General features: G+C 41.7%; 2 protein-coding genes across 2 annotated transcripts; one reads left to right on the top strand and one right to left on the bottom strand.

Annotated features, from left to right (window-relative positions):
- Window positions 1-272: 272 nt before the first annotated feature.
- tmed9 (transmembrane p24 trafficking protein 9) lies at window positions 273-9,274 on the bottom strand. Its single transcript, XM_079249564.1, has 5 exons — window positions 9,112-9,274; window positions 8,317-8,417; window positions 4,876-5,001; window positions 4,511-4,657; window positions 273-1,199 (listed from the first exon to the last, which is right to left on the bottom strand). Exons 1-5 carry the CDS (start codon window positions 9,263-9,265, stop codon window positions 1,050-1,052), a joined length of 678 nt encoding a protein of 225 aa, XP_079105690.1. The 5' UTR covers window positions 9,266-9,274; the 3' UTR covers window positions 273-1,049.
- Window positions 9,275-10,461: 1,187 nt separating this feature from the next.
- On the top strand, window positions 10,462-22,300 carry tmem216 (transmembrane protein 216; the record flags this gene model as incomplete). The annotated part of the gene is made up of 5 exons (XM_079250553.1): window positions 10,462-10,482; window positions 17,496-17,509; window positions 17,588-17,681; window positions 21,586-21,678; window positions 22,095-22,300. The coding sequence occupies exons 1-5, from the start codon at window positions 10,473-10,475 to the stop codon at window positions 22,298-22,300; spliced, it is 417 nt and encodes a 138-aa protein (XP_079106679.1). The 5' UTR covers window positions 10,462-10,472.
- Window positions 22,301-26,373: the final 4,073 nt, after the last annotated feature.

Raw genomic sequence — 26,373 nt, forward strand, 5'->3', positions numbered from 1 at the left:
TCTGACAGGGTTTCAGGAGAAAGACGGCGTCAGCATCTGCTCCAGTTTCCTCTGAGCCACATCCAAGCAGAGAGCTCAGAGTTCAGCCACATCGGTCTTTCCCAGCCGTCAGGTCACATCTGGCCGGAATAAGTAGCCTAGATCAGGCCCAGATGTGTCCTGGAAGCCAGAAAAATGGAGATTTTTCTCTTCCTGGGTCAATCAGGATGTTAAACTTGTTGATGGACTCATACATGCAACACTCGGGATAAACAACAAATAAATACTTTAAAAAAAAAAAACAACTTTAATCTGTTTAATCATTTCTGTGATTCATGACCAGAAGTTTAAACGGTGGAAATCTGTAGCTGAGCTGAACGGGGCAGTTTGAGAACCCAAAAATAAACAACAAAAAGAAAAAAATCTTTTTTAGACACAAATCTGTGAAAGTATTTTAGTTTCTGCTCAAACTGATTCGCTGAACAACTTCTGTCCACGTTTCCTGTTGGTTGGATTTCTATCGATGGATCTGGATGCCAAGGCGCCGCTCTGAACTCGCCTTCAGTAAACACACTCGTAGTTCTCTCAGTAATCCGATTACATCTCAGACGCGTTTCGTTTCAGTGCAGCAGGAAATCAGCTGGAGCAGAAAATATGAGACAAAGTTGTTTTGTAATTCGATGGATCTGCTGAAGAAGAGCCCTCATTAAACCTGACTTCTGCTTGTTTGTCAACATCTCTGGTGGCCAGTAACACGGTGGGTTCAGGAACCTGAACAGGGAAAGCTTTCCCCGCCTTTCGGTGACACACACACACACACACACACACACACACACACACACACACACACACACACACGCTGAAGTCAGCTGCAGGTGTGACGGGCTCGCCACAAACAGGACTGCGGAGGAAAACAACAAAGATGCTTTCAGCTGGACTTCTCTGCATCCGTCTCCTCTGCGGTCTCTCACCCGACAGCAGCGACCTCCGCCGCTCAGAACTGCATTCATGAGCAGAGACAAAACATACACACACACACACCCCAAACACACACACACTTTCCCATGGAGTTACACCAGCTTCTTGGCCTCAAAGAAGCTTTTGAGGTGTCTCATCTGCCAGATGCCGATGGCAACCAGGATCAGGGTCTGGACGATGGACCACCAGAGGACTCGCTGGTTGGTGCTCTCGCTGGTCTGACGGAAACGCTCCTCGCGGTACTGAAAGGACAGACGGATGGCGAGGCATTAGATAGTGTGAACAATGATGCATAAATCTGTGATATTTCTACAGGAAAAACTTATTAAAACTATTAAAACTTTACGAGTCACCTCTACAGCAAGGCGTAGTGTGTAAAGATCCTGTTTCTGTGGAACGAACAGCTAAACATGGCGGGGATGCCCCCAAAATTCCTGCAGCATTCCCCTGATGGTAAATTCCTCTGTAGGTAATTATTCTTGCTCAGAATTTCTTCGTGGACCTGATGATGGCGCATCTGCATCCTATGCGCCCTCTCCTATCCCAGAATTCATTGCTGTCCTGATAGAAAAGAATGAGCAGCAGAGCGCCGGTGTAGGTACCACACCAGCCAGACCGTTTATTTATTTTTATGTATATACACACACATATTTATCCCAGCAGACAAGCTGGGAGGACAGCAGCATTGTGTCCAATAACCACAAATGAATTTCATTCCAGTCGTCCTCAGATGTCTTCGTCCCCTTTCGTTAAACAAAAGGCTGAATTTATTACAGTCACTCAGATAACTGGAGACTGGAATAAGGAACAATAATTAAAAATGTGCTAAATTATAATTCAGTGATATTAGACACTGTTTTTTCATTTAATCGAGTAAAAGGAGAAAAACACACAAATCAGTCTTAGACAAATCAACAGGTGCAGAAGTCTAACTGAGAGGAACAGAAAACACCTGACTGGAGTGGAAACATTAAAGGACTGTTTTGAGTGATGTAACGTGTTATTTTATCATATTGGTTTGCTTTTTAAAACAAACTCTTTCTATTGAACCAGAATTAGAAAATGTCATGGTTTTCATAACACGTTTATTTATTATTACTATTGTCAGTTTAATCTCATTTCCCAGGCAGCAGTTTTCTCCTTCTTTAATGGGAGGGTATGAATACATATGAGGACGACTGTACATGTGTCCAACAAGGATTATTTTCCACTGAAGTTAACGTCAGATTGACAGGATGAGCTGTCAGCCAGAGGAGAGCTCGTCTGAACCGCCTCCTCCTCATGTTTTTACATTTAAGACACAAAGGAAAAGGAAAGTTTAATTACTGGCACCATTTTGTGAAAGAATGGGATCAGTAATTAGATGAACTTGGCATACGTAGTTGCTAGGCAACGGAGGATCGGAGCACTATGGGTAATTCTCGTCCACTAGATAGGCCGTCTCATTTTACTGGCAGTAATCACACTTCGGTGTGTGTAGACCACGTAGAACACTTCGTTGCCTACGCAGTCTGCGCACTTGGAAGTGTGCAGACCCTGAATTGAGAAACACCCGTTGAGTTAACAGTTCAGTCCTCCAGACTTCCTTCCTGTTTGTCTCAGCAGCTCTTTCTGCTTTTACATCAGGCTGCAAGATGTTATGAGAGCATGAAATATGTGACAGCGATGTTGAAAGTTACCACGAAGATATTGACAATAAATAAAATGTGTGCAGTTTTCTCATTCAGAACTTTCCTGGTAAAACTCGAGCATGGACGTCTGTTGAACTTTCTAGCTTTGCTTGACTAAACGTCTTAACGTTAGCTTAAACAATGCAGTTAGTGAACAACTTGTGTTTAAAACCACAGAAGCTGTGTAAACCCTCTGCACATGTAAAAGCCGCGCAGATGGGATTCCTGTAAACACAGTATCACAACATGCTAGTTTAGCTGCTAACAAAACAACTAACCCACTAAATTCTCATTCTCTGGTTTGTATAATAGTTGAAAAAAGCTGGTTGGTTTGTAAACAGGGTCCAAAGGAACCTGCACAACCAGGATCACCAGGTCTGGACGACAGCATCCTGCAGATATTGAATGTTCCCCTACAGCAACACCTGATTCACATAAAATGGATCAACATCTATTTAAGTTCTGCATAAGTCTGTTAATGACTCATTCATGTGAATCCAGTGTGTTGCTGCGGGGACCTGCAGGATACTGGCCCTCGAGGACCAGATCTGGAGATCCCTGACTGGCCGGTCAAAAAAAAAAAAAAAAGACAAACTTAATCGTAAGTAAACTCACTTTTCTATTTAATGCTTTAATATTTAGGGTGTGTGCTGTAAAAAGTAAAACACACTCCGGTGGGAATGATGAAAAATCGTGATTTTTGTTATGCTCACACGGCGTCGGAGCTTCACATCCCACTTCCAACAACATCCCACTTTCCTCAAGTCAGCAGGAAAAGGAGAAGGAGATTACCAGAGAAGGTAAAAGCTTGTTGCTGGTCAGCAGAAGATTACAGCTGTATTTTCTGCTTCCACTTCCTCTGCATGCCCCCCTGACTGATCAGCACACAGAGAGGACCTCGCTGGAGGTCTCTGGTCATGTTAAACTCAGAGGAATTTAATAAAACAGAAGAGTATAAGAAATAAAAAAAAAAGAATAAAAGTTGAGAGTCATTGAATTTTGCAGGGACCCACTCATATCGCCCCCTGTGGGTCCCAGACTCGCAACACTGAAGACCCACCAACATCATGGGTAAATGTGCGGTTTTTACTCAGGACTTCAGGTGAAATTCCCAGGTAAAATAAAAAATGTGGTACATTTCAAGCCCAAAGTCTTAAAGAGTCTACATTCAACTCGGTCCACAAAGGTTCCTGAATGATTATTTATCTTTACACTAAACCTGCAGCCGGTTGGACTTTTCTCTGCTCGTACACCCCATGTTTTTTTTTAAAACAAAACACAGAAACAGATAAGTTTGTTTAGGATCAACGAGTCTCTTTCATGAACATCAAGTAAACACTTTATTTTTACCTTTTGGAATGAAAACAGAGGTATTCCTGCAGCTACCACCACCTCCCAGAAAATGAATCAGTAACTATGGCAACATGGACAGATGGCGTCACATTGATCCTGCTGGTATGGACCAGATTTTAGATAATCATGACTCTTTAAAAAAAAAAAAAAAAAAAAAAAAAAGGCTTTATAAGTGTGTCCTGCTCAGGCCCAAACCAACCAGGTTGTTGTGATACTGCCCTCCAGTGGCGACACCATGCAACGACATGCAGAGATGCATAGTAAAGCTGGTTCTGTTCCAGCTTTACAGATCAGAGTAAAACATGTTTTGGCTGATCAGAACTTTTGTTTAAATGTCAAACGCAGCTGACAGCAGATGACGGAGGAAGAGGATGTTTTACTGTAACACAGCTGCAGTGAATCTGTTTATAATTCCTTATTTGATGCTTCAGCTGAGTGAAGGTGAAGGGGCCAGAAATCACCCCTGAAACTCCTTCAGCATCGTCTCCAAAGTCGATGTCTCAGCAGACCTAAAACACTTCCTGACTCACCCTCTGATAGTTCTGCTCCTTCTGGATCTGGTCCACCTGCTCCACCAGCTGTCGGACTCGCAGCTGCAGCTCCGTCAGTTTGTCCTTAGCAGCGATCTCAGCGTAATTGTTGGCGTGCTCGCCCACCTGGATGTCCAGATGAACTCTCTGCAACAAAGAAGCGGTGGTCAGTGACCTGCAGACCAGAGTCCAGCTTCAGGAGCACCGAGCTCCAGCTGAACACGACAGGTCAGCGTTTACGGGTCAGAGCAGATAAAAGTAAGCATCTGGTTGTCAGGCAGAAACGGACGCTCTGAGCCGAGTCTGAGAAACTTCTAGGTCCTCAGTCTTCAGCATATGTAGCGAACGCGTGCGAACCTCCTCACCAGCATGCCTCCAGCAAACAGCGAGAACTTGGAGGAGTTGGAGTGGAGGCATATCTGGTGCTCTCCCGGTGTGTGCGACGTGAAGGTGAAGCGTCCCTCTGAGCCGTACTGCCGAGACAGAATCACCTGCAGGAAACAGAGAGGTTAAAATCTGGTCGCCTCACTGGGATCAGGAAGTCCTCTTACAGCAGAGACCCGCCACAGGAAGCATCAGAACAAACATAAGCTATAAAACATGCAAGTAAACTTCCTGTTTAGGCCTCTGCCACCTCCTGGGTGGATGCATGGTTTGCTTTGCTTGGGGACGGCCGCCAGCTGCCCGGGCCTCGGGTTTCTCCCGGCCTTCCTCTCGCCTGCGTGTGGGCAGGGCCACATTGTGTGGGCGGGGTCACATTGGCATGATCACTCTTCTCTGAACACGTTCCACTCTGTATGTTCTGCATGTGACACAGTCACTGAGTCGTCTGCGGGTTTATTTACCAACAACTGCTGGTTTTCTTTCTGTGTGTCTGATTTAGCTTGGGAGTTCTAGGAGTGTTGATGGCTTCACCCTCCCGCAGGGGGAACATGACTCCAGTGTGTATAAGTGTATGGATGTGTGTATATATGAGCGGGTGTGTGTGTGTGCTTATGTACATACAAATGTTTGTAGGTTGTTCTCTTTCTCTCTTTTTCTCCTCTCTTTCTCTCTCTACAAGGTGTATTTCTGTTTTCTCTTCTTTTCGATTCTCTTTCTGTTGCTCTTCTGGCCTCTCCGGTCCGTTCCAGCAGTACAAACTTTGTAATACAAACAATTATGCAAAATAAAAAATTAAAAAAAAGATAAGAACCCAAAATATCAAGGGAAGCATATCTACGACGCTTCCTTAGGCAAAAAAAAAAGTTCCTATTTAACATATCAGATGCTTGTTTGCAGGATGCCAACAGAAATAAGAGGTAGCAGAAGAAGAAACCAATTACTGGTCTCCATCAGTCAAAGAAACCATCTTAGAGGAAGCGCTTGGCGATACTGGACTGGGTGAATATAGACATCATCAGTTCATTTTAATTCATTGTTGATGAGTTGGGTTTCTGTAGTTGAGAGTGGACTCAAACATCCCCTCGCTTTCAACAGACACAAAAAAAAACTATCCAAAATAAAAAAATCACTGTATAATCAGTTATTAGAAACTGGTGACGTTTTGCGACCTTAGACTTAAAACAAGCAGCAACTCATTAATAAAGTAGTTTACAGGTTGTTTCTACTGATCAGTCATCATCGGTTTATTTCGTGCTGCTGAGTGGGAGAAATGGCTGCGATCAACTGAGCTGACACTTATCACAGCTTATAATGGAACCTGATGAATTAACCATGACATTTCAGAAATACAGGTTCATCTCAGAAAAGATTAATATCTCTGAATATTAGGAAAAAGTTAATTTTTTGTCACACATTTCAGAATGTGAAGCCTAAATATTGTATAGATTCATTACACATAGAGTGAAACATTTCAAACATTCATTCTGTGAACTTTTGTAGCTTATAGATAATAAAAACACAAAATGTCTCAGAAACTTTGAATATTGTGAAAAACTTCAATCTTAGAAAGTCATGGTGTCACATCTTGATCAACTAATTAACTAAAAATACCGGCAAAGGTATCCTAAACATTTTATTGGTCTCTCAGTCTGGGTCAGATGGCGACACAATCATGGGGAATACTGCTGACTTGACGGATGTCCAGAAGACGATCATTGAGCCTCCACAAGGAGGGAAAGCCATTAAAGGTCATTTCTAAAGAAGCTGCTTGTTCACAGAGTGCTGGATCCAAGCATATTAATGGAAAGTTTAGTGGAAGGAAAAGGTGCACCAGCAAAAGACAGAACCGCAGCCTGGAGAGGATTGTCAAGCAACATCCATTCAGGAATCTGGGGAGCTTCACAGGAGTGGACAGAAGCTGGACTCAGCGCATCAAGAGCCACTATGTACAGGCAAATCCTAGACGTGGGCTACAAATGTCCCATTCCTCGTGTCAAGCCTCTCCTGAACCAGAGACAATGACAGAAGCAGCTCACCTGGGCTAAGGAGAAAAAGGACTGGGCTGTTTCTCAGATGAAAGCTAATTTTGCATCTCATTTGGAACCCAAGGTCCAAGAGTCTGGAGGAAGAGTGGAGAGGCACAGAATCCATTTTTCTGGAAGTCCAGAGTGAAGTTTCCAGTCAGTGACGATGTGGGGAGCCATGTCATCTGCTGGTGTTGCTCCACGGTGTTTTCTGAAGTGCACAGTCAACACAGCATCTACCAGGAAACTTTAGAGCACTTCATGCTTCCTTCTGCTGACCAGCTTTATGTAGATGCCTTTTTTCCCCAGCAGGACTTGTCACCTGCCTATACTGTTAAAGGTACCAAAAGCTGCTTCAATGACCATGGTGGTGTTACTGTGCTGGATTGGCCAACAAACTCTTTTGTATTGTATTGTCAAGAGGAAGAAGAGACACACCACACCCAACTATGTAGATGACCTGAAGGCTGCTGTCAAAGCAACCTGGGCTTCCATGACACCTGAACATTGCTACATGCTGATCGCTTCCATTGCCACGCCGCATTCAAGCAGTAATTCGTGCAAAAGGAGGCCCAACAAGGTACTGAGTGCATGGAAATGAACATACCGTTCAGAATCCTGACATTTATGTTTAAAAATCCTTTTTTCATTGATCTTATGTAATATTCTAAGTAATATTCTGAGACACTGCATTTTTGGGTTTTCATTATCTATAAGCCACAATCATCAACATTTCAACAAATAAATGTTAAATATGTCTCACTCTATGTGTAAAGAATCTATATAATATATTGGTTGCACATTCTGAAATGAGTGATAAAAAATATTGAACTTTTTCATAATATTCTAATTTTCTGAGATGTACTTCCAAGATCTTTATGTTACTTCTGCAGAGTAAAGTCTTCCTTATTTGGTTCTGGTTAAGCTGGTGTCAACGCGGGCCGGTTCGCAGGAAAGCACCGACGTTCAGAGACAACCGAACGGAGTCCAAGCCAGAAGCAGAAAGCTGTGTCTGAACGCACTAAAAGATTCACAGCTAAACTCATTGTTGGAATTTAGCAGCACATTGACCACAGTGAGATATACTGCCAGGTAGTAGATGAACAAGACAAAAGCAGCCCCTAAACTCCTGCTAACCAGCATCAGAAGAACCAGATTTACAGAGTATCCAGCCTGATGTAAAAGCCACCTAGAGGAAAGGCATCATGGATACAGCTGAAATGCATATCAAGATAAGATATGTTACTCTTTTAGGAAGTTAAAAAGACCCATTTATTTATTATTTACAAAAACTGTTGATACAAGAGACACAGTTAACTAAAAAATAGTAAGATTAAGATTGAGAATTTCACATTTTATCATGACTTTATCTCTTTGTGTTGTTATTCTTATGTTTACCTTGTCATCAGGGTCTTTGACTTCAACGAACATACCCAGACCCTGAGTGGCCGGCATATACTCCTCTTTTTGTTTATCATACAGCTGAGTGCGATAGTTGCCTGCACAGAAACACAAAGAAAAACACTAGAATTAATCTCTTATATGGAGTCAGGCAGCAAAATAACACCAATATTCTTCACAGAGCACTTTCTGACCATGAATATGGTCTTTTAAGTCTTTGCTGTGTGAATCATCTCTAACTAGTACTACAGATCTGTGACTTAAAATGTAAACTTTGTGTCAAAACAACAAGAGTGATGAAGGAAAGGTGTGAAAGTAATTGTTTAGAGCAGGTCCATTCAGAATGAGGTGTGCCAAAGACTACATCCAGCCCACTTCCTGACAGCTGCTGCTGGTGGTGCCATGAACACACCACCAAATAAGTCATTTAACATTGGCACACAAACCAGTTCAGGACCCGTAGAAAGCTTTAAAACTGCAGGGACATGGAGAACTTAATCATTATGTTTACATATAAAGTTTATGGATAGTTAGTGGTGTGAGAAAAGCACGAGTTCTGTACTAAAACCATCTAAATATCAGCTTAATCGTACACTTTTGCCATTACGTTTTGGTTCTGATATAGTAAATACAGTAAGGTGATATAATTTTAACTTTTAAAACAGATACAACGCTTAATGGGTAAATAAGAAGCCTTGAGTTCAGAGTTTGTAATCTGAGGACACGACAGACAGGTTTAGCTAAGTTAGCCGACTAGCTCACTAGCAGTCAGCATTAGCTGCCGTCACTCACCAATAATCATCGTCTCATCTGGAATTTCCTCTATGAAACATTTCTTCTCGGTCTCTCCGATGTGAAAATACAACGAGGAGACGCAGCTGTAGAAAACGTTCAGGAGTAAAACTGAAAACACGCACGGCTGCATCCTGATCCTGACTGACACCATCTTCCAGCCGGGACAGAGGTCAAACTGAGCATGCGCTGGACCGCTGTGCCACGTAAGCCCTGGTAGCACCACAACCAATCAGAATGCTGCAAGAGTATGCTGGGTGTTGTAGTTTTTAATGTTTCGCAAAACGCATTTGGCAAGCATTGAAATTTAATAGACTGTTAATCATAATTCACAGGTCTAATTGAATATTTATTGATAATTTTAATGGGTAATTATTAGTATTATTATTGAAATTTAGCTTGAGATATTGTACGACACAGAACTTTCATTACTGAAGTTGCAAAGATCAGTTGTAAAACAATATTTTACTGGGAAATATACAAATATTCTACATTAATTTTGAGAGGTGTACAGTCAAAACTTCAATTAACTTCAATTACCAATAATGTGATACAGGTTGTTTTATTTATATATATATATATATATATATATATATATATATATATATATATATATATATATATATATATATATATATATATATATATATATATATATATATATATATATATATATACTAACGTGTGTGTGTGTGTGTGTAAATTCACTGCCTTGTTTTTTTCTCGTTCAAAACAGCAAAAAACCAAGAATTTTTTCTATATGTGTATTGTATGCCGAGAGTTGATTGAAATAAAAAAAAAGTTAAAACATTTATTTTCTGTTAAATTATTTTTCTTCATATTTTGAAAATTAATCATGCCCATATTATTCCACTTCATTTTGGCTAACCAATTTCTTTATCTTTTATAAATTTATTTTATCGAGCCCTTTAACCAATCCATGCTTTCACTTGTCAAAACTCCTTATTTCCCATATTTTACATTTAAGTTTGAATACTTTAAAATTATACTCCCACACACAGTTCAAAGCTTGCAAATCCCATATTCTGTGATAAACTTTAATGTTTGTTTGTTTTTTATTAAAAAGAAAATTATGAAATTTTATTTTTATACAATTTTATTTTTTATAACCTTTTTTTTTATAAACTTTATTTTTACTTTTATAAAATGTTATTTTTATTTTAAAAAAATATGAAAGATTGACTGACTTTTAAATTATTTACTTGGAAAATTAGTGTAAAACAACGTTAATGTTTCTCACCTGTAGGGGACCTCATTCTCAATTCCTGCAGTTTTATGCAGCGAAGAAGAAGAGAACTTTTTGCTGAAGCTGTTTCCCCGGCAACCAGACAGAAGCAGACATGGCGTCGGGTGAGTGTTGACTTCTTTTCTTCAGATAAACCGGTGGATTCACAGCTCTATAAATCATTACTTGTTATTCACTGTAAAAACATCAAAACAGTTAAATAAACTAACAGCAACCGAGAAGAAAATAGGACGTTTGCTTCGTTATTTTAGCTCCAAGCTAGCAGTCAAAATAGCGGTAAAAAAATAAAAGATAGAGTGCAGAAAGCTTCAGTATTACAGAATATAAAAGCTATCTAATATAATAATAATAATAATACTAATATAATAATACAACAGCTATCTAAACACCCAGTCACTATAGAACAGCAGTTATATCTTTTACTGATAATATTCTTGCAGTACTTCAACTACTACATCTGTTCATACCTAAAAAGCACGCAATTCAATTTCAATTCAACTTTATTTATATAGCGTCAAATCACGGCAATGCCATCTCAAGACGCTTTACAGACAGAGGGGAAAACATAATGAAGGCCAATTCATAATAGCCTATATAAGGAAACCAACAGATTGAGTTGAGTCCAACTCAATCTCCCATCCTGAGCAAGCACACTGGCAACAGTGGGAAGGAAAAAACTCCCTTTTAACAGGAAGGAAACCTCCGGCAGAACCCGGCTCAGGACAGGCAGCCATCTGCCTCTGCTGTGTGGGGGGAAGAGGACAGAAAGACAACAGACAACAGGAACTGCTACTCCCGGCCAGGGAGACCTGCTGAGACAGGAGACATACATGTTAATGATGCAACACTGTTATGGGGGGGGGGTAAAAGAAAGAGATAAAGAGAAAAAGAAAGAAGCTCAGTGTATCAGGAAATGTCCCTCAGCAGTCTAAACCTATAGCAGCATAACTAAGGGATGCTAACCATCCCTAGCTATAGGACTTATCAGCATTAGTACAGCCCAGAAAATACATATCTTAAGTTATTCATTTTAATTATTAGTTATAAATTGAAGCCCTACACAGTACCTGTCATGCATCTTCTATACTTTATTTTGGCTACTTATAATTTAAGCAAATAATAATAATAATAATAATAATAATAATAATAAATAAAAAGCGTAATTAGTACATCATTTTCTGCATCATTTAATGTTGCATCATTTAATGGACGTGCTGACGTTGCGGTAACGTATTGTCATTTCCTGTTTCCCCAGCCTGTATCACTGCGGATTGCTACGAGCCGTTGGCTCCTTTAACTTCTTTCTAACTTCTATCTATTGTTAACCAACCACTCACTTTAGCGCACAATGTCTTCCCAAACCACTGTTCTATATATTGCATTTATTTTTGGGATCTTTGGCTTTCTGTTTACTGACTTAAACAGCTCAAGCACTCGGTTTTAGCATGGCTGCTAGCTCTCTTCCCACACCCCGGTCCCCTGCCTTTTCTTGCTCGGTGTGTCTGATGTTTAGCTACTCCTCCGCCTCCTTTAGTGATAACGGTAGGTGTATTAAGTGTAGCAGCTTGGCAGCCTTGGAGGCGAGGCTCTGTGAGTTAGAAGCCCAGCTCCGCACTCAGTTAGGGAAGCAGTTAGTCAGCAAGCCCCCATTAGCCAGTGCGGAGCTACCAGCCAGGGCAGCCATCCCGAGCCGTCCCTCAGCAGTTCCCGCGCAGCCGGGAGCCGAGGCGGGCTGGACGACGGTCAGGCGGAAGCGTAGCCCCAAACCAAAACCCACTGGCCACCACCGACCTGTTCACGTTTCTAACAGATTTTACCCGCTCGGCGACACACCCGCTGAGGCAGAAACCCTGATTATAGGTAGTTCCATAGTCAGAAACGTGGCTCTAGAGACACCGGGGACCATAGTCAAATGCATTCCTGGGGCCAGAGCGGGCGACGTCGAATCGTATTTGAAACTACTGGCTAAGGCTAAACGTAAATACCGTAAGATTGTAATTCACGTCGGCGGTAACGACACCCGGTTACGCCAATCGGAGGTCACTAAAATTAATGTTGCTTCGGTGTGTAACTTTGCCAAGAGCATGTCGGACTCCGTAGTTTTCTCTGGTCCCTTGCCAAATTTAATCAGCGATGACATGTTTAGCCGCATGTCATCCTTCAACCGCTGGTTGTCTAGGTGGTGTCCCGATAACAACGTGGGTTTTGGGGAAAGCCTGGTCTTATTAGGAGAGATGGCATCCATCCCACATTGGATGTAGCCGCTCTCTTATCTAGCAATGTGGACTCTTTTATTAGTCAGCTAAATTGACAACTCAGGGTTGGGACCAGGAGGCAGAATTGTAGTCCTACACACTTTTCTGCAGCTTCCCACCTGCCGCCGCCCACCCAAAACCCCATTCCGACCTTATACAACTTCCCAGCAGTAAGAATTAAACAACACAAAAACTCTTCTGGGGTTAATCGTGAAAACCTCATAAAAATAAAAACAATGGATCTAATAAAATCTGAAAATAAGACAATAAAGTGTGGCCTACTGAATATTAGATCCCTCCCAAATAAGTCTTTATTAGTCAATGACCTGATCACCACATTGATCTATTCTGTCTTACGGAAACCTGGTTACAGCAAGAGGATTATGTTAGTATTAATGAAGCTACGCCAGCTAACTATTTAAACTTTCACATTCCTAGAACTACAGGCAGAGGAGGAGGTGTTGCAGCAATTTTTAAGTCAGAATTTTTAATTAATCCTAAGCACAAAACTAACTATAAATCCTTTGAATTCCTGACATTAAATTTATCTCATCCAAAATGGAATTCAGAGAAACCGCTCCTTTTAGCATTAGTGTATCGCCCACCTGGACCTTACTCCGAGTTTCTGACCGAATTCTCTGATCTCTTGTCTGAGTTAGTGCTGACTACTGATAAGGTCATTGTACTAGGTGATTTTAATATTCATGTTGACGATGAAAATGATAGTTTAAACATTTCCTTTAGCTCTATTCTAAACTCAATTGGGTTTTCACAAAATGTCAATGGAGCCACTCACTCTCATGGCCATACTCTTGATCTGGTTCTAACATATGGTATTGAGACTGATAAGCTCAAAGTATTTCCTCAAAACCCTGTCTTGTCCGATCACTTCTTATTAATTCAATTCAATTCAATTCAACTTTATTTATATAGCGTCAAATCACGGCAATGCCATCTCAAGACGCTTTACAAGACGCTTAATATGTGGACCAAAGGACAGGTCAGGGTCAAATATTACTCCAAGGTTTCTCACTGTAGCACTGGAAGCTAAAGTAATGCCATCCAGGTTCATCACAAAACTGGAAAATTTAGCTCTGAGTTTTTCAGATCCAACGAGAATTACTTCAGTCTTATCTGAGTTTAAGAGGAGAAAATTTCTAGACATCCAAGTCTTTATGTCTATGAGACAATTTTGTAGCCTATTGGGCTGATTTGTTTCATCTGGTTTAAAGGATAAGTATAGTTGAGTATCATCTGCATAACAATGAAAGTTTATTCCATGCTGTCTAATAATTTTGCCTAAAGGGAGCATATATAGCGTGAAGAGTATTGGTCCAAGTACAGAACCTTGAGGAACTCCATGACTTACTGTAGTTTGGGAGGAGGACTTGTCATTTACATGAACAGGTTACTAAAACAGCCTTCTTTCATTTACGTAATATAGCCAAAATTAGGGACATTCTGTCTCAGAGTGATGCAGAAAAACTGGTTCACGCTTTTGTTACTTCGAGACTAGATTACTGTAACTCTCTATTACTGGGCTGTCCTAAATATGCCCTGAAAACCCTTCAGCTGATCCAGAATTCTGCAGCCAGAGTCCTGACCAGAACCAGCATGAGAGATCATATTTGTCCAGTTTTAGCCTCTCTTCATTGGCTGCCTGTTGAATCTAGAATAGAATTTAAAATCCTTCTCCTTACATATAAAGCCCTCCACAACCAGGCACCACTATATATCAAAGACCTCATTGTTCCTTATATACCAAGCAGAGTACTTCGTTCGCAGACTGCAGGCTTACTTGTGGTTCCTAGAGTCTCAAAGAGCCAAGCAGGAGGCAGAGCCTTTGGTTATCAGGCCCCTCTCTTATGGAATAAGCTCCCAGTTAGTGTTAGGGAAGCAGACACCCTCCCCACCTTTAAGACTAGGCTGAAGACTTATCTTTTTGATAAGTCCTATAGCTAGGGATGGTTAGCATCCCTTAGTTATGCTGCTATAGGTTTAGACTGCTGAGGGACATTTCCTGATACACTGAGCTTCTTTCTTTTTCTCTTTATCTCTTTCTTTTACCCCCCCCCATAACAGTGTTGCATCATTAACATGTATGTCTCCTGTCTCAGCAGGTCTCCCTGGTCGGGAGTAGCAGTTCCTGTTGTCTGTTGTCTTTCTGTCCTCTTCCCCCCACACAGCAGAGGCAGATGGCTGCCTGTCCTGAGCCGGGTTCTGCCGGAGGTTTCCTTCCTGTTAAAAGGGAGTTTTTTCCTTCCCACTGTTGCCAGTGTGCTTGCTCAGGATGGGAGATTGAGTTGGACTCAACTCAATCTGTTGGTTTCCTTATATAGGCTGTTATGAATTGGCCTTCATTATGTTTTCCCCTCTGTCTGTAAAGCGTCTTGAGATGGCATTGCCGTGATTTGACGCTATATAAATAAAGTTGAATTGAATTGAATTGAATTAATAAGAAGTGATCGGACAAGACAGGGTTTTGAGGAAATACTTTGAGCTTATCAGTCTCAATACCATATGTTAGAACCAGATCAAGAGTATGGCCATGAGAGTGAGTGGCTCCATTGACATTTTGTGAAAACCCAATTGAGTTTAGAATAGAGCTAAAGGAAATGTTTAAACTATCATTTTCATCGTCAACATGAATATTAAAATCACCTAGTACAATGACCTTATCAGTAGTCAGCACTAACTCAGACAAGAGATCAGAGAATTCGGTCAGAAACTCGGAGTAAGGTCCAGGTGGGCGATACACTAATGCTAAAAGGAGCGGTTTCTCTGAATTCCATTTTGGATGAGATAAATTTAATGTCAGGAATTCAAAGGATTTATAGTTAGTTTTGTGCTTAGGATTAATTAAAAATTCTGACTTAAAAATTGCTGCAACACCTCCTCCTCTGCCTGTAGTTCTAGGAATGTGAAAGTTTAAATAGTTAGCTGGCGTAGCTTCATTAATACTAACATAATCCTCTTGCTGTAACCAGGTTTCCGTAAGACAGAATAGATCAATGTGGTGATCACCTATCAGGTCATTGACTAATAAAGACTTATTTGGGAGGGATCTAATATTCAGTAGGCCACACTTTATTGTCTTATTTTCAGATTTTATTAGATCCATTGTTTTTATTTTTATGAGGTTTTCACGATTAACCCCAGAAGAGTTTTTGTGTTGTTTAATTCTTACTGCTGGGAAGTTGTATAAGGTCGGAATGGGGTTTTGGGTGGGCGGCGGCAGGTGGGAAGCTGCAGAAAAGTGTGTAGGACTACAATTCTGCCTCCTGGTCCCAACCCTGAGTTGTCAATTTAGCTGACTAATAAAAGAGTCCACATTGCTAGATAAGAGAGCGGCTACATCCAATGTGGGATGGATGCCATCTCTCCTAATAAGACCAGGCTTTCCCCAAAACCCACGTTGTTATCGGGACACCACCTAGACAACCAGCGGTTGAAGGATGACATGCGGCTAAACATGTCATCGCTGATTAAATTTGGCAAGGGACCAGAGAAAACTACGGAGTCCGACATGCTCTTGGCAAAGTTACACACCGAAGCAACATTAATTTTAGTGACCTCCGATTGGCGTAACCGGGTGTCGTTACCGCCGACGTGAATTACAATCTTACGGTATTTACGTTTAGCCTTAGCCAGTAGTTTCAAATACGATTCGACGTCGCCCGCTCTGGCCCCAGGAATGCATTTGACTATGGTCCCCGGTGTCTCTAGAGCCACGTTTCTGACTATGGAACTACCTATAATCAGGGTTTCTGCCTCAGCGGGTGTGTCGCCGAGCGGGTAAAATCTGTTAGAAACGTGAACAGGTCGGTGGTGGCCAGTGGGTTTTGGTTTGGGGCTACGCTTCCGCCTGACCGTCGTCCAGCCCGCCTCGGCTCCCGGCTGCGCGGGAACTGCTGAGGGACGGCTCGGGATGGCTGCCCCGGCTGGTAGCTCCGCACTGGCTAATGGGGGCTTGCTGACTAACTGCTTCCCTAACTGAGTGCGGAGCTGGGCTTCTAACTCACAGAGCCTCGCCTCCAAGGCTGCCAAGCTGCTACACTTAATACACCTACCGTTATCACTAAAGGAGGCGGAGGAGTAGCTAAACATCAGACACACCGAGCAAGAAAAGGCAGGGGACCGGGGTGTGGGAAGAGAGCTAGCAGCCATGCTAAAACCGAGTGCTTGAGCTGTTTAAGTCAGTAAACAGAAAGCCAAAGATCCCAAAAATAAATGCAATATATAGAACAGTGGTTTGGGAAGACATTGTGCGCTAAAGTGAGTGGTTGGTTAACAATAGATAGAAGTTAGAAAGAAGTTAAAGGAGCCAACGGCTCGTAGCAATCCGCAGTGATACACGCTAGGGAAACAGGAAATGACAATACGTTACCGCAACGTCAGCACGTCCATTAAATGACGCAACATTAAATGATGCAGAAAATGATGTACTAATTACGCTTTTTATTTATTATTATTATTATTATTATTATTATTATTATTATTATTATTATTTGCTTAAATTATAAGTAGCCAAAATAAAGTATAGAACATGCATGACAGGTACTGTGTAGGGCTTCAATTTATAACTAATAATTAATATGAATAACTTAAGATATGTATTTTCTGGGCTGTACTAATGCTTAATAAATACTTGTTAATCCTGATAATTTTTTTAAACATTGAGACCAAATCTTAGTTAAATGTTTTCCACTGTCTCGTGTCTTCTAGAAAATCTGAAAGCTTCCAGTTTCAGCAGTATATTCGGGACAAGAAACTGAAATGTAACACAGTTCTGTTGGCATTAGTGGTGATGATGATCATTTAGGAGCGTGTTTCTTACAGCTGTTTTTCTTGTTTGTCCATAGGGAGCCAGCCAATCGTATCCTTCACATGACAGTAGTGCAGAGTTGCTGGTCATTCTGTCTGTCCTTGTTTTCCTTGACTGTTTCTTCTTTAGCTCTCGTCCACTCCGCTGCAGGTGCTTCTCTACCTCAACAGCTGGTACTTTGCTGCTTTCTACCTGGCAGAGATCCTCATGTTCATCTACAAAGGTCTATTTCAGATGGGTTCTCGGTCTATACAAAGTTTGAACCATCAAACATTGTGACTGTAACTCACAAACACCCCTCACTGCGGATTCACCTGACACCCAAACCACCCAGACTTTTTCATGCAGTCAACAACTAAAGCCACTTAATGAAAAGATTTTTATCTGCATTTTGAAAATGATAATCAGGAGGAAAGCAGAAGCATTTTAGATGTGTGTAAATATAATAGACATGAGGAGAATATTTTAACTAACCATAACACTTTAAAGTTCAAGTTCACTTTAGGGAAAAAAACAATATTTAATTCAATTCAATTAAACTTTATTTGTATAGCGCCACTTCACAACAATGTTGTCACAGGGCACTTTACATAGACATCATTTCAAGCCAATTCATACATACCCTATAATAGAAGCCAACTGATTGCATTGGATGGTGATCCAATTCACCATCCTGAGCTGCATGAGGCGACAGCGGGAAGGAAAAAACTCCTCTTTAACAATACACAAAGTTTCTTTGCCTTTTTTCATTACTATGGACTATAATGATAACATTAAACTATTTGTGATAACAGTTAATAACAAGCAACAATAGTGAAATGGTCAAACTTTAAACAGCTTTGAGATAACAAACACTTACTTTTGGCTTTACATAACAAAGCCAAGTGTAAGACATGATTCAGACAGGTCTATTTCCTAAATGATTTAACATTCGGTAAGCGTCACCGAAGGATTTGCTTTACTAGGGTTAAATTGGTCAATCAGGTTTTGCAAAACTAGAAAAGGACTGGGAGAGCACAAACCTTTGCAAAGCATATTGCGATTGACACCCAACATAACTTCAAAGTGATCCAGAATCCAGGATCTCTTCTAGATCTCCACCAAAATGTGACCATTTGTTCCCTGTGAGACCCCCAACATATCCTCAAAATTTCACCAAAATCCATCCATAACTTTTTTAGTAATGTTGCTAACAGACAAACAATCTCAGACGAAAGCATAACTTCCTTGACGGAGGTAATAATACAGCGAAAGGGTCAGATACCATGTTCACTTTGCTTTTAAAAAACATTTGCAAAGGAACTTTGGCATCAACTCCACCAGCTCTCTACTCACACTCATTCAGTACCAGAGCTCTGTAAAAGATCATTTATCATCGCAGTCCGTAAGAAAGCATGTCTCTAAGTCAGGGGAAGGCAACTTAAGTTCTTGAGAGCAGGTATTAGATGTTTCCCTGCACTAACACAACTAGTTCTAATCAAATGGACCCCACAGCCTTTCAAAGTTTGGCATAGTCAGTCATTCATTTGAATGAGATTTGGTGAAACAGGGAAAAATCTGAAACTTTCATCTCTCAAGAACCAGCATTGTCTACCCATATCCCCATGTCCCAGGTGAACAAGTATTTTAGACCAGTGGCTCTCATCAACATCACAAAAGCACTGAAGAAAGCTTTAATCCAAGTGCTTCATATGGAGGTGAAGCCACACCTGGATCGTAGGGCTGGGCAATTAATCGATTTAATTGATTAATTCGAATTTGCTTTTTATGAAGATTTATTTTTATGAAAATTGGGATTTTTTTTTTGCCCCGCCATCACCTTTTGGGCTTCCGTACCTTATAGTGACGTCAGCACACTCCCGCTGTTTCCCACAGAAACGCATAAACACAACATGGCAGCTAGCAATGAACAACAAGTGCCCCCTCTGCGTTTCCATTACATTTTTTTGCAAAATAAAAACAATATTTGTAAGTTTCGAACAGCAACAATTGTGATTTGCAGGTGTTTCCATTGAACAGTGTTTAGCACATTAGCATCACGTTTCGTAAAATCTTGTTTCTCTCATGAGATTTTACAAAAATTGTGGTTAACGCAAAGTGGGCAGGTAGCATTATTTTAGGGTTTTCTAGTTGCTGTGGAGAATTTGCTTCGGATTTTTGAAGCTTTTCTCTCTCACTTTATTTTTTAAAATTCGCTGCTTATTCCACACCACGCCATCTTTACCGGGAATTAACTGGTCACGACCCCCGTATCTGCGGACACGTAAACGCAAAAAAAGTGTTTACATTACACTTTTGCAATATATTTCTATATTGAAATGTCTGAAAAACCACCTCTTGAGATTGTAAAACCTTTTATAGCAGCAGGTTTTATGCCGATATTCAATTTTTGCGCAGTTCTCAGTGTCATGGAAACACAGGGTTTTCAGTGTGGGAGGAGGCACTGTCACATGCCACAGGGGTCTGAAGCCAGATGCAGCTGACAGGCTCGTCTTTCTTGCCAAAAATGTGTAAATTAAACAAAAAACAGCAAGAATGTAATAATACATGTATTAGAAATATAGCTTTAATTAACATTCAGGGATTATTTTAAAAATAGTATTTTCTATCAAAGAGGTCAATTTTCTTGAAACAAGTGTAAAGAAACATTCATTTTTAAAGGAACTGTAACAATTTCATTGTAGGAAATGGTTACGGTTATTTAATGTCAAAATACTCTAAAAGGAATCACTAATTTTCTTCCAAGAGGAGGTACTTCTATTTATTTATTTTTTATTTTGAAATAAAGTTACACAAGTGAGGCCTATTCTTAAATGTATGATCAAAAGTTAAAAAATATATCACAGTGGAAACCACGAAGTGTAAACATGTTTCTTATAATGTTTACAGTTACTGCGCCTACATATCTTTTTACAATCTTGTTTAACAGCTTGTTTAGCTGCACTTTAAATTCAGGTAAATTCCTAGGCGAATTGCAATAAAAGCATTTTGGAAAAAGAATAATTTTTGACGTTTTTTTCTTTACAGTAAGGGAAAAAAAATCGATTAAAATCGGATTTGGTTTAAAAAAATCAGCCAGTAGGGCTGGGCGATATGCCCAGCCCTACTGGATCGGCTTCAGGTGTTTCATATGGAGGTGAAGCCACACCTGGATCGGCTTCAGGTGTTTCATATGGAGGTGAAGCCACACCTGGATCGGCTTCAGGTGTTTCATATGGAGGTGAAGCCACACCTGGATCGGCTTCAGGTGTTTCATATGGAGGTGAAGCCACACCTGGATCGGCTTCAGTTTGCACATGAAAGCAAACCAAGTGAATTTGATGTCATCTGTTGTACAGCTAGTTTTAAAGCTCCCGGAGGAACCCTCTGCATATACTAGATTAGTTTTTCATTGATTTTAGCTGACTTTTAATTGCATTTGGTCACACACCCTTCCTAAAAAAAAATGTTACAGCTGGATGTCAATCTATTTTTAATCAAGTCCTGTCGAACAAACCTCAGCGGGTGAAATTCAACTCTGTTATGTCTGAAATTCATTTAACACCATTGGTTCTCTCAAAGCTGTGTCATCCCACTGTTACTCAGCAGTAATTCTTAGTCTGCTAAAATCTAATTACAATATTATAAAACACACTTTTCTTTTATTTTGCATCATGTCAGCAATGCGTAAAATCTAAAATAGAATAAAATATCTAAAATAAAGCATTTGTTTTATGAGACGTTAGTGGGGATGCAGTTGATCAGAATAAAGTCCAACCTTAATATTTATGACAGATTTTCTGTAAAAAAGACAAATACCAAAACAATAAGGTTAATCAATTCTGTTTCAGCAGTTGCTATGGTTACGAATGATTTGCATGAGACCACTGTGCCTGAGTGAAAACCATAAACCAGAGAGAGGAATAACTTCTGACCCAGAAGAAACTCAAAGAGCAGAAAGTTAGAAATATTAAACGACCTTCAGACATTGTCTGCAGCTCGTCGTCCAGATAATTGAACATTTTATCTCTGGAGGCCAACGACAGAAGATGGTGAAGGTCTGACGAAGGAGAGCAGCACAGGTGGAGACGACCAGACAAACATGCCTGATGTTTTTATCAGTGATTCTCTGTCCGGTTTCTCTGCAGGGATTTTACTGCCATACCCGTCAGATAATCTGGTGCTGGATGTGGTGCTGCTGCTGCTCTTCCTTGCTCTGGAGACGATGCGGCTCTTTTATGGTGAGAAATCCAAACAAATATTTTTCATTCATGCATTTTCTAAAACTGCTTAGTCCGATTAAGGATCGCAGGTAGCTGGAGCCTCTCCCAGCAGCCTTCTGGCGAGAGGCAGGGTACACCCTGGACAGGTCGCCAGTTCATCGCAGGGCCCAAACAAATATTTAGATGACAAAAAGGAAGTATTATCACTTTAACAGTCTAAAAGATCCCCTTTGTGTGGAATGAAGACCCTTTCTCTGTCCTGAGTTTGCATTGTGCTTGTTCGAGTGATGACAAACTGTTAGCCGACAGAGAAATGGACGACACTTCTGAGTTGAGGTTCCAGATTGTTAAGAAAAGAACAGAAATAGTTCCAGTCATGGTGATGGATGAGGTGAACAGTCTGCTCTTTGACTGAATGTTGTGTGTTTTTCCAGGCTGGAAGGGGAACCTTTGTGAGCGCTCCCTGTCCACCTGTGTGTCCATCTTCATCCTGTTTCCCTGCACGGCGTTGGCTGTTTACTACCTGCTGTTGCAGACCTTTGTCCTGCGGCTGGAGTTCATCCTCAGCGCCATCCTACTCTGCTTCTACAGCCTCGAGTTCCTGCTTGGTCTTCTCTCAATTTCAGCTTTCTCCAGGTAACCACCCTGCAGCTCTGGTCCTGGGTCTCCTCAGAGTTTTCATTCAGTTGTTTTCACTTTCTTCTTTGTTGTATTTCTTCTGTAGGTCCAAAGTGTACTGAGGAAAGACCAGCAGAGACTCACTCAGCCTGTAAAAAGAAATCCTTTTATTTTCCTAAAGGTGGAAGTTTGATGTAATTTTCTAATAAAATTTATACTTTTTTTTATAATAACCCAAAGCTGTACTGAGGGTGCTCATTTTTTTGTAAATAAATTCTGGGCTTAGTTAATATGACCCAAAGATCCATCTGTATCCTTAAAAATCAGTTATGGGATCCAAGAGGGACATACTTCACTATCGTGTCACACTAAAAAGTGCAAAGGGAAGGAGCTTCAGTTTTGTTGTTTCATTTTATGTCTGAAACTGACATCAGAACTCAGAGGGGAGCTGTGTACTGCCCTCTAGTGGATGCATCGCTTAGCAACCACGCCTTGCAGTATGCTTGCATTGATGTTTGATAATGTTTGAAATGGATGTTTATGGAGATTAATGGAGCATAAATGGGCTTTGAGTCTCATTTTCGATGTCACTTTCAGTATTTTGTGAGTTTCATATTTTTTTCTCAACCTTTGATGCAGGGACCCTCAGTCCTGATCCTTGAGGTCCTGCAGTATCCTTGCAGGAAAACACTGCTATCAGGAGTGTTGCAGTGGGGGACTCTTGGAAAGCCTTCAGGACACTGGCCCTGGAGGACCAGGATTTAGGACCCCTGCTTTAATGCATCATTTGACATTGTTTTAACAAGGCAGGTGATTTATAGGAGGGGTCTTAAAATCTGGACCTCCAGGGCCGATCTCTGGCAGGTTTTTGTTGTTTTCCTCGTCCAACACACCTGAATCTAATCAAATGGATCAAACTGCTTCTTGTCAACTTCTACACACTGACCCATTAATTTCAGTCTGGTGAGTTTGACCAGGTAAACAATGAAAACCAGTCAGATACTGGCCCTTGAGGACCGGAGTTTGAGACCCCTGATATAAAGGGTCAGAATTCAGGGCAGGTTTATCATTTTCTCGTCGCATTTGCTTGTTATTGCTCACACTCCACAAAGCTTTTTTTTTTTTCCTGAAACTGCAGCCTCTGGTACTCACAACACGCCGCTCTAACAAGGTGGAGCCAACGTCAGATGAATGACAGAAAATCTAATTCGGTTCAATTCAGATTTATTCATTCTGCACCAACCCACACAGACACCGCCCAGTTCATAACAATGACCGAGCCAAGTAAACCATCAGACTGGGTCAAATCTTCTCTTTGATTCAATCCTCCATCCTGAGCTGCATGTGGAGACTGGAGCCGGAAATCTCCACCAGAACCACAACCAGAAGGACGGACATCTGCCTGGTCCGGTTGGTGTGGGAGAAGACAGGGATATCTGCTGAGAAGGAAAAAGAGAAGCACAAAGAAACAGCAGAGCATCTTTTATAAAAGGAAAGAAGAAAATTCCAGTAAAATGAACATGCTGGCTGAAGACCTCCATCCATTGTGTTGTCGGTGAAGCATACACCCGTTATAATCCATACTTCATACTGACCTGAAGACACAGTCAAGAAAATGCCAAAAACTTCACCAACTATCTGACCATAGTTCTTCATTTGAAACCAGCAAAGGCTCCAAAGTCCTGACAGGATGAAGGAGTTGTGAAAGCAGCAATCAAACCTCCAACCCGTCACCATCCAAGTCAGCCCAAGGCAGAAGCACACTAAACAGAAGCTTACAGCCCCCACGCCATCAGGCTGGTGACAACAGTAACCCGACCACGGCTATGCTTAATTTTCGCTTATGCCACTTGCGTATGCACATAGCTGCTTCTGGAGGGCAGGTTGAACTGCTTAAAGCTCATTCTACAAAATCACTCATCCCATTGCCTGAAACACCTCACCAGGGAGGTCCAGGAGGCATCCTGACCAGATGCCCGAGCCACCTCAACTGGTTCCTCTCAATGCGGAGGAGCAGCGGCTCTACTCTGATCTCCTCCCGGATGACCGAGCTCCTCACCCTATCTCTAAGGGAGAGCCCGGCCACCCTGCGGAGGAAACTCATTTTAGCCGTCTGTATACGAGATCTTGTTCTTTCGGTCACGACCCACAGCTCATGACCATAGGTGAGGGTAGGAACGTAGATCGACTGGTAAATCAAGAGCTTTGCCTTCTGGCTCAGCTCCTTCATCACCACGACAGACCGGCGCAGAGTCCGCATTACTGCAGACACCGCACCGATCCACCTGTTGATCTCGCGCTCCATCCTTCCCTCGCTCGTGAACAAGATGCCAAAATATTTAAACTCCTCCACTTGAGGCAGAACCTGACTCCCGACTGGTCATCCTATTTTCCATCTCTATAAAGGACACCATCAAAATAGCTAATCCACACTCTCATCATCACATGCAACTTTCTGTGGGACATTGGCTTCTTGTGGAACATTCCTTTTTTCTGGAAGTGAACTTTCATGAGGAAGTTGTCAAGCTGAAGCCTAATAACACTTAAACAAATGTAGTTTTCACAGGACAGTTAGATTATTAGCAACCCAGACAAACACGAATCATTAAAACAACCAGCAAGTCCAGAAAATGAGATGTGAAAATACGAGGAACAGGAGTGCCGTTTTCTGCTCTCACTTGCTGGAGGGAGTGTCCTCTGAAAGACCCTTATAAACAGATCTGGGATCAGCTGAAGAGAACCAGAGTACACAGTACATACTGACCATAGCAAACTGCACCTGCACAACATGTTTCTGTGGATTTCCAGGTGTGACGAGTTTGTCATGATGAATTATGCAACATCCTTCATCATTGCAGGTACTGTTTATCCTGCCTGCTCAGTGTTCAGCAGACATTTATGCTGGCAGCATGTAGACACCACAGGGTGGCAAGAAACTGTCCAGCACACAGATGTGTATCATCCCAGAAGAATCCAGAGAGTGGAGTTACCTGTGAAACAGCAAAACAACAAGTTGTTGCAGAACATATGTTTCAGCAAAGTAAATATCTAAAACCCGCAGGACACTGGTGATCCCTGGAAGTCCAGAACTGGTGATTCCTGATGTAAAACCTGCAGGACACTGGTGATCCCTGGAAGTCCAGAACTGGTGATTCCTGATGTAAAACCTGCAGGACACTGGTGATTCCTGATGTAAAACCTGCAGGACACTGGTGATCCCCGGAGGTCCAGAACTGGTGATTCCTGATGTAAAACCTGCAGGACACTGGTGATTCCTGATGTAAAACCTGCAGGACACTGGTGATCCCCGGAGGTCCAGAACTGGTGATTCCTGATGTAAAACCTGCAGGACACTGGTGATCCCCGGAGGTCCAGAACTGGTGATTGCTGATGTAAAACCTGCAGGACACTGGTGATTCCTGATGTAAAACCTGCAGGACACTGGTGATCCCCGGAGGTCCAGAACTGGTGATTCCTGATGTAAAACCTGCAGGACACTGGTGATTCCTAAACTAAAACCTGCAGGACACTGGTGATCCCCGGAGGTCCAGAACTGGTGATTCCTGATGTAAAACCTGCAGGACACTGGTGATTCCTGATGTAAAACCTGCAGGACATTGGTGATTCCTGATGTAAAACCTGCAGGACACTGGTGATCCCCGGAGGTCCAGAACTGGTGATTCCTGATGTAAAACCTGCAAGACACTGGTGATCCCCGGAGGTCCAGAACTGGTGATTCCTGATGTAAAACCTGCAGGACACTGGTGATTCCTGATGTAAAACCTGCAGGACACTGGTGATCCCCGGAGGTCCAGAACTGGTGATTCCTGATGTAAAACCTGCAGGACACTGGTGATTCCTAAACTAAAACCTGCAGGACACTGGTGATCCCCGGAGGTCCAGAACTGGTGATTCCTGATGTAAAACCTGCAGGACACTGGTGATTCCTGATGTAAAACCTGCAGGACACTGGTGATTCCTGATGTAAAACCTGCAGGACACTGGTGATCCCCGGAGGTCCAGAACTGGTGATTCCTGATGTAAAACCTGCAAGACACTGGTGATCCCCGGAGGTCCAGAACTGGTGATTCCTGA

Source organism: Telmatherina bonti (genome assembly GCF_933228915.1).
Source record: "Telmatherina bonti genome assembly, chromosome: 12".
Taxonomy (NCBI): Eukaryota; Metazoa; Chordata; class Actinopteri; order Atheriniformes; family Telmatherinidae; genus Telmatherina; species Telmatherina bonti.

Excerpts from the sequence above, each read along its gene's own strand:
- tmed9 (XM_079249564.1), bottom strand. The coding sequence starts at position 9,265 with ATGGTGTCAGTCAGGATCAGGATGCAGCCGTGCGTGTTTTCAGTTTTA. Across the intron at positions 5,002-8,316 it reads TCAAAGACCCTGATGACAAG|GTGATTCTGTCTCGGCAGTA; the intron begins GTAAACATAAGA and ends TGTTTCCTGCAG. Across the intron at positions 4,658-4,875 it reads TGTTTGCTGGAGGCATGCTG|AGAGTTCATCTGGACATCCA; the intron begins GTGAGGAGGTTC and ends TCTTTGTTGCAG.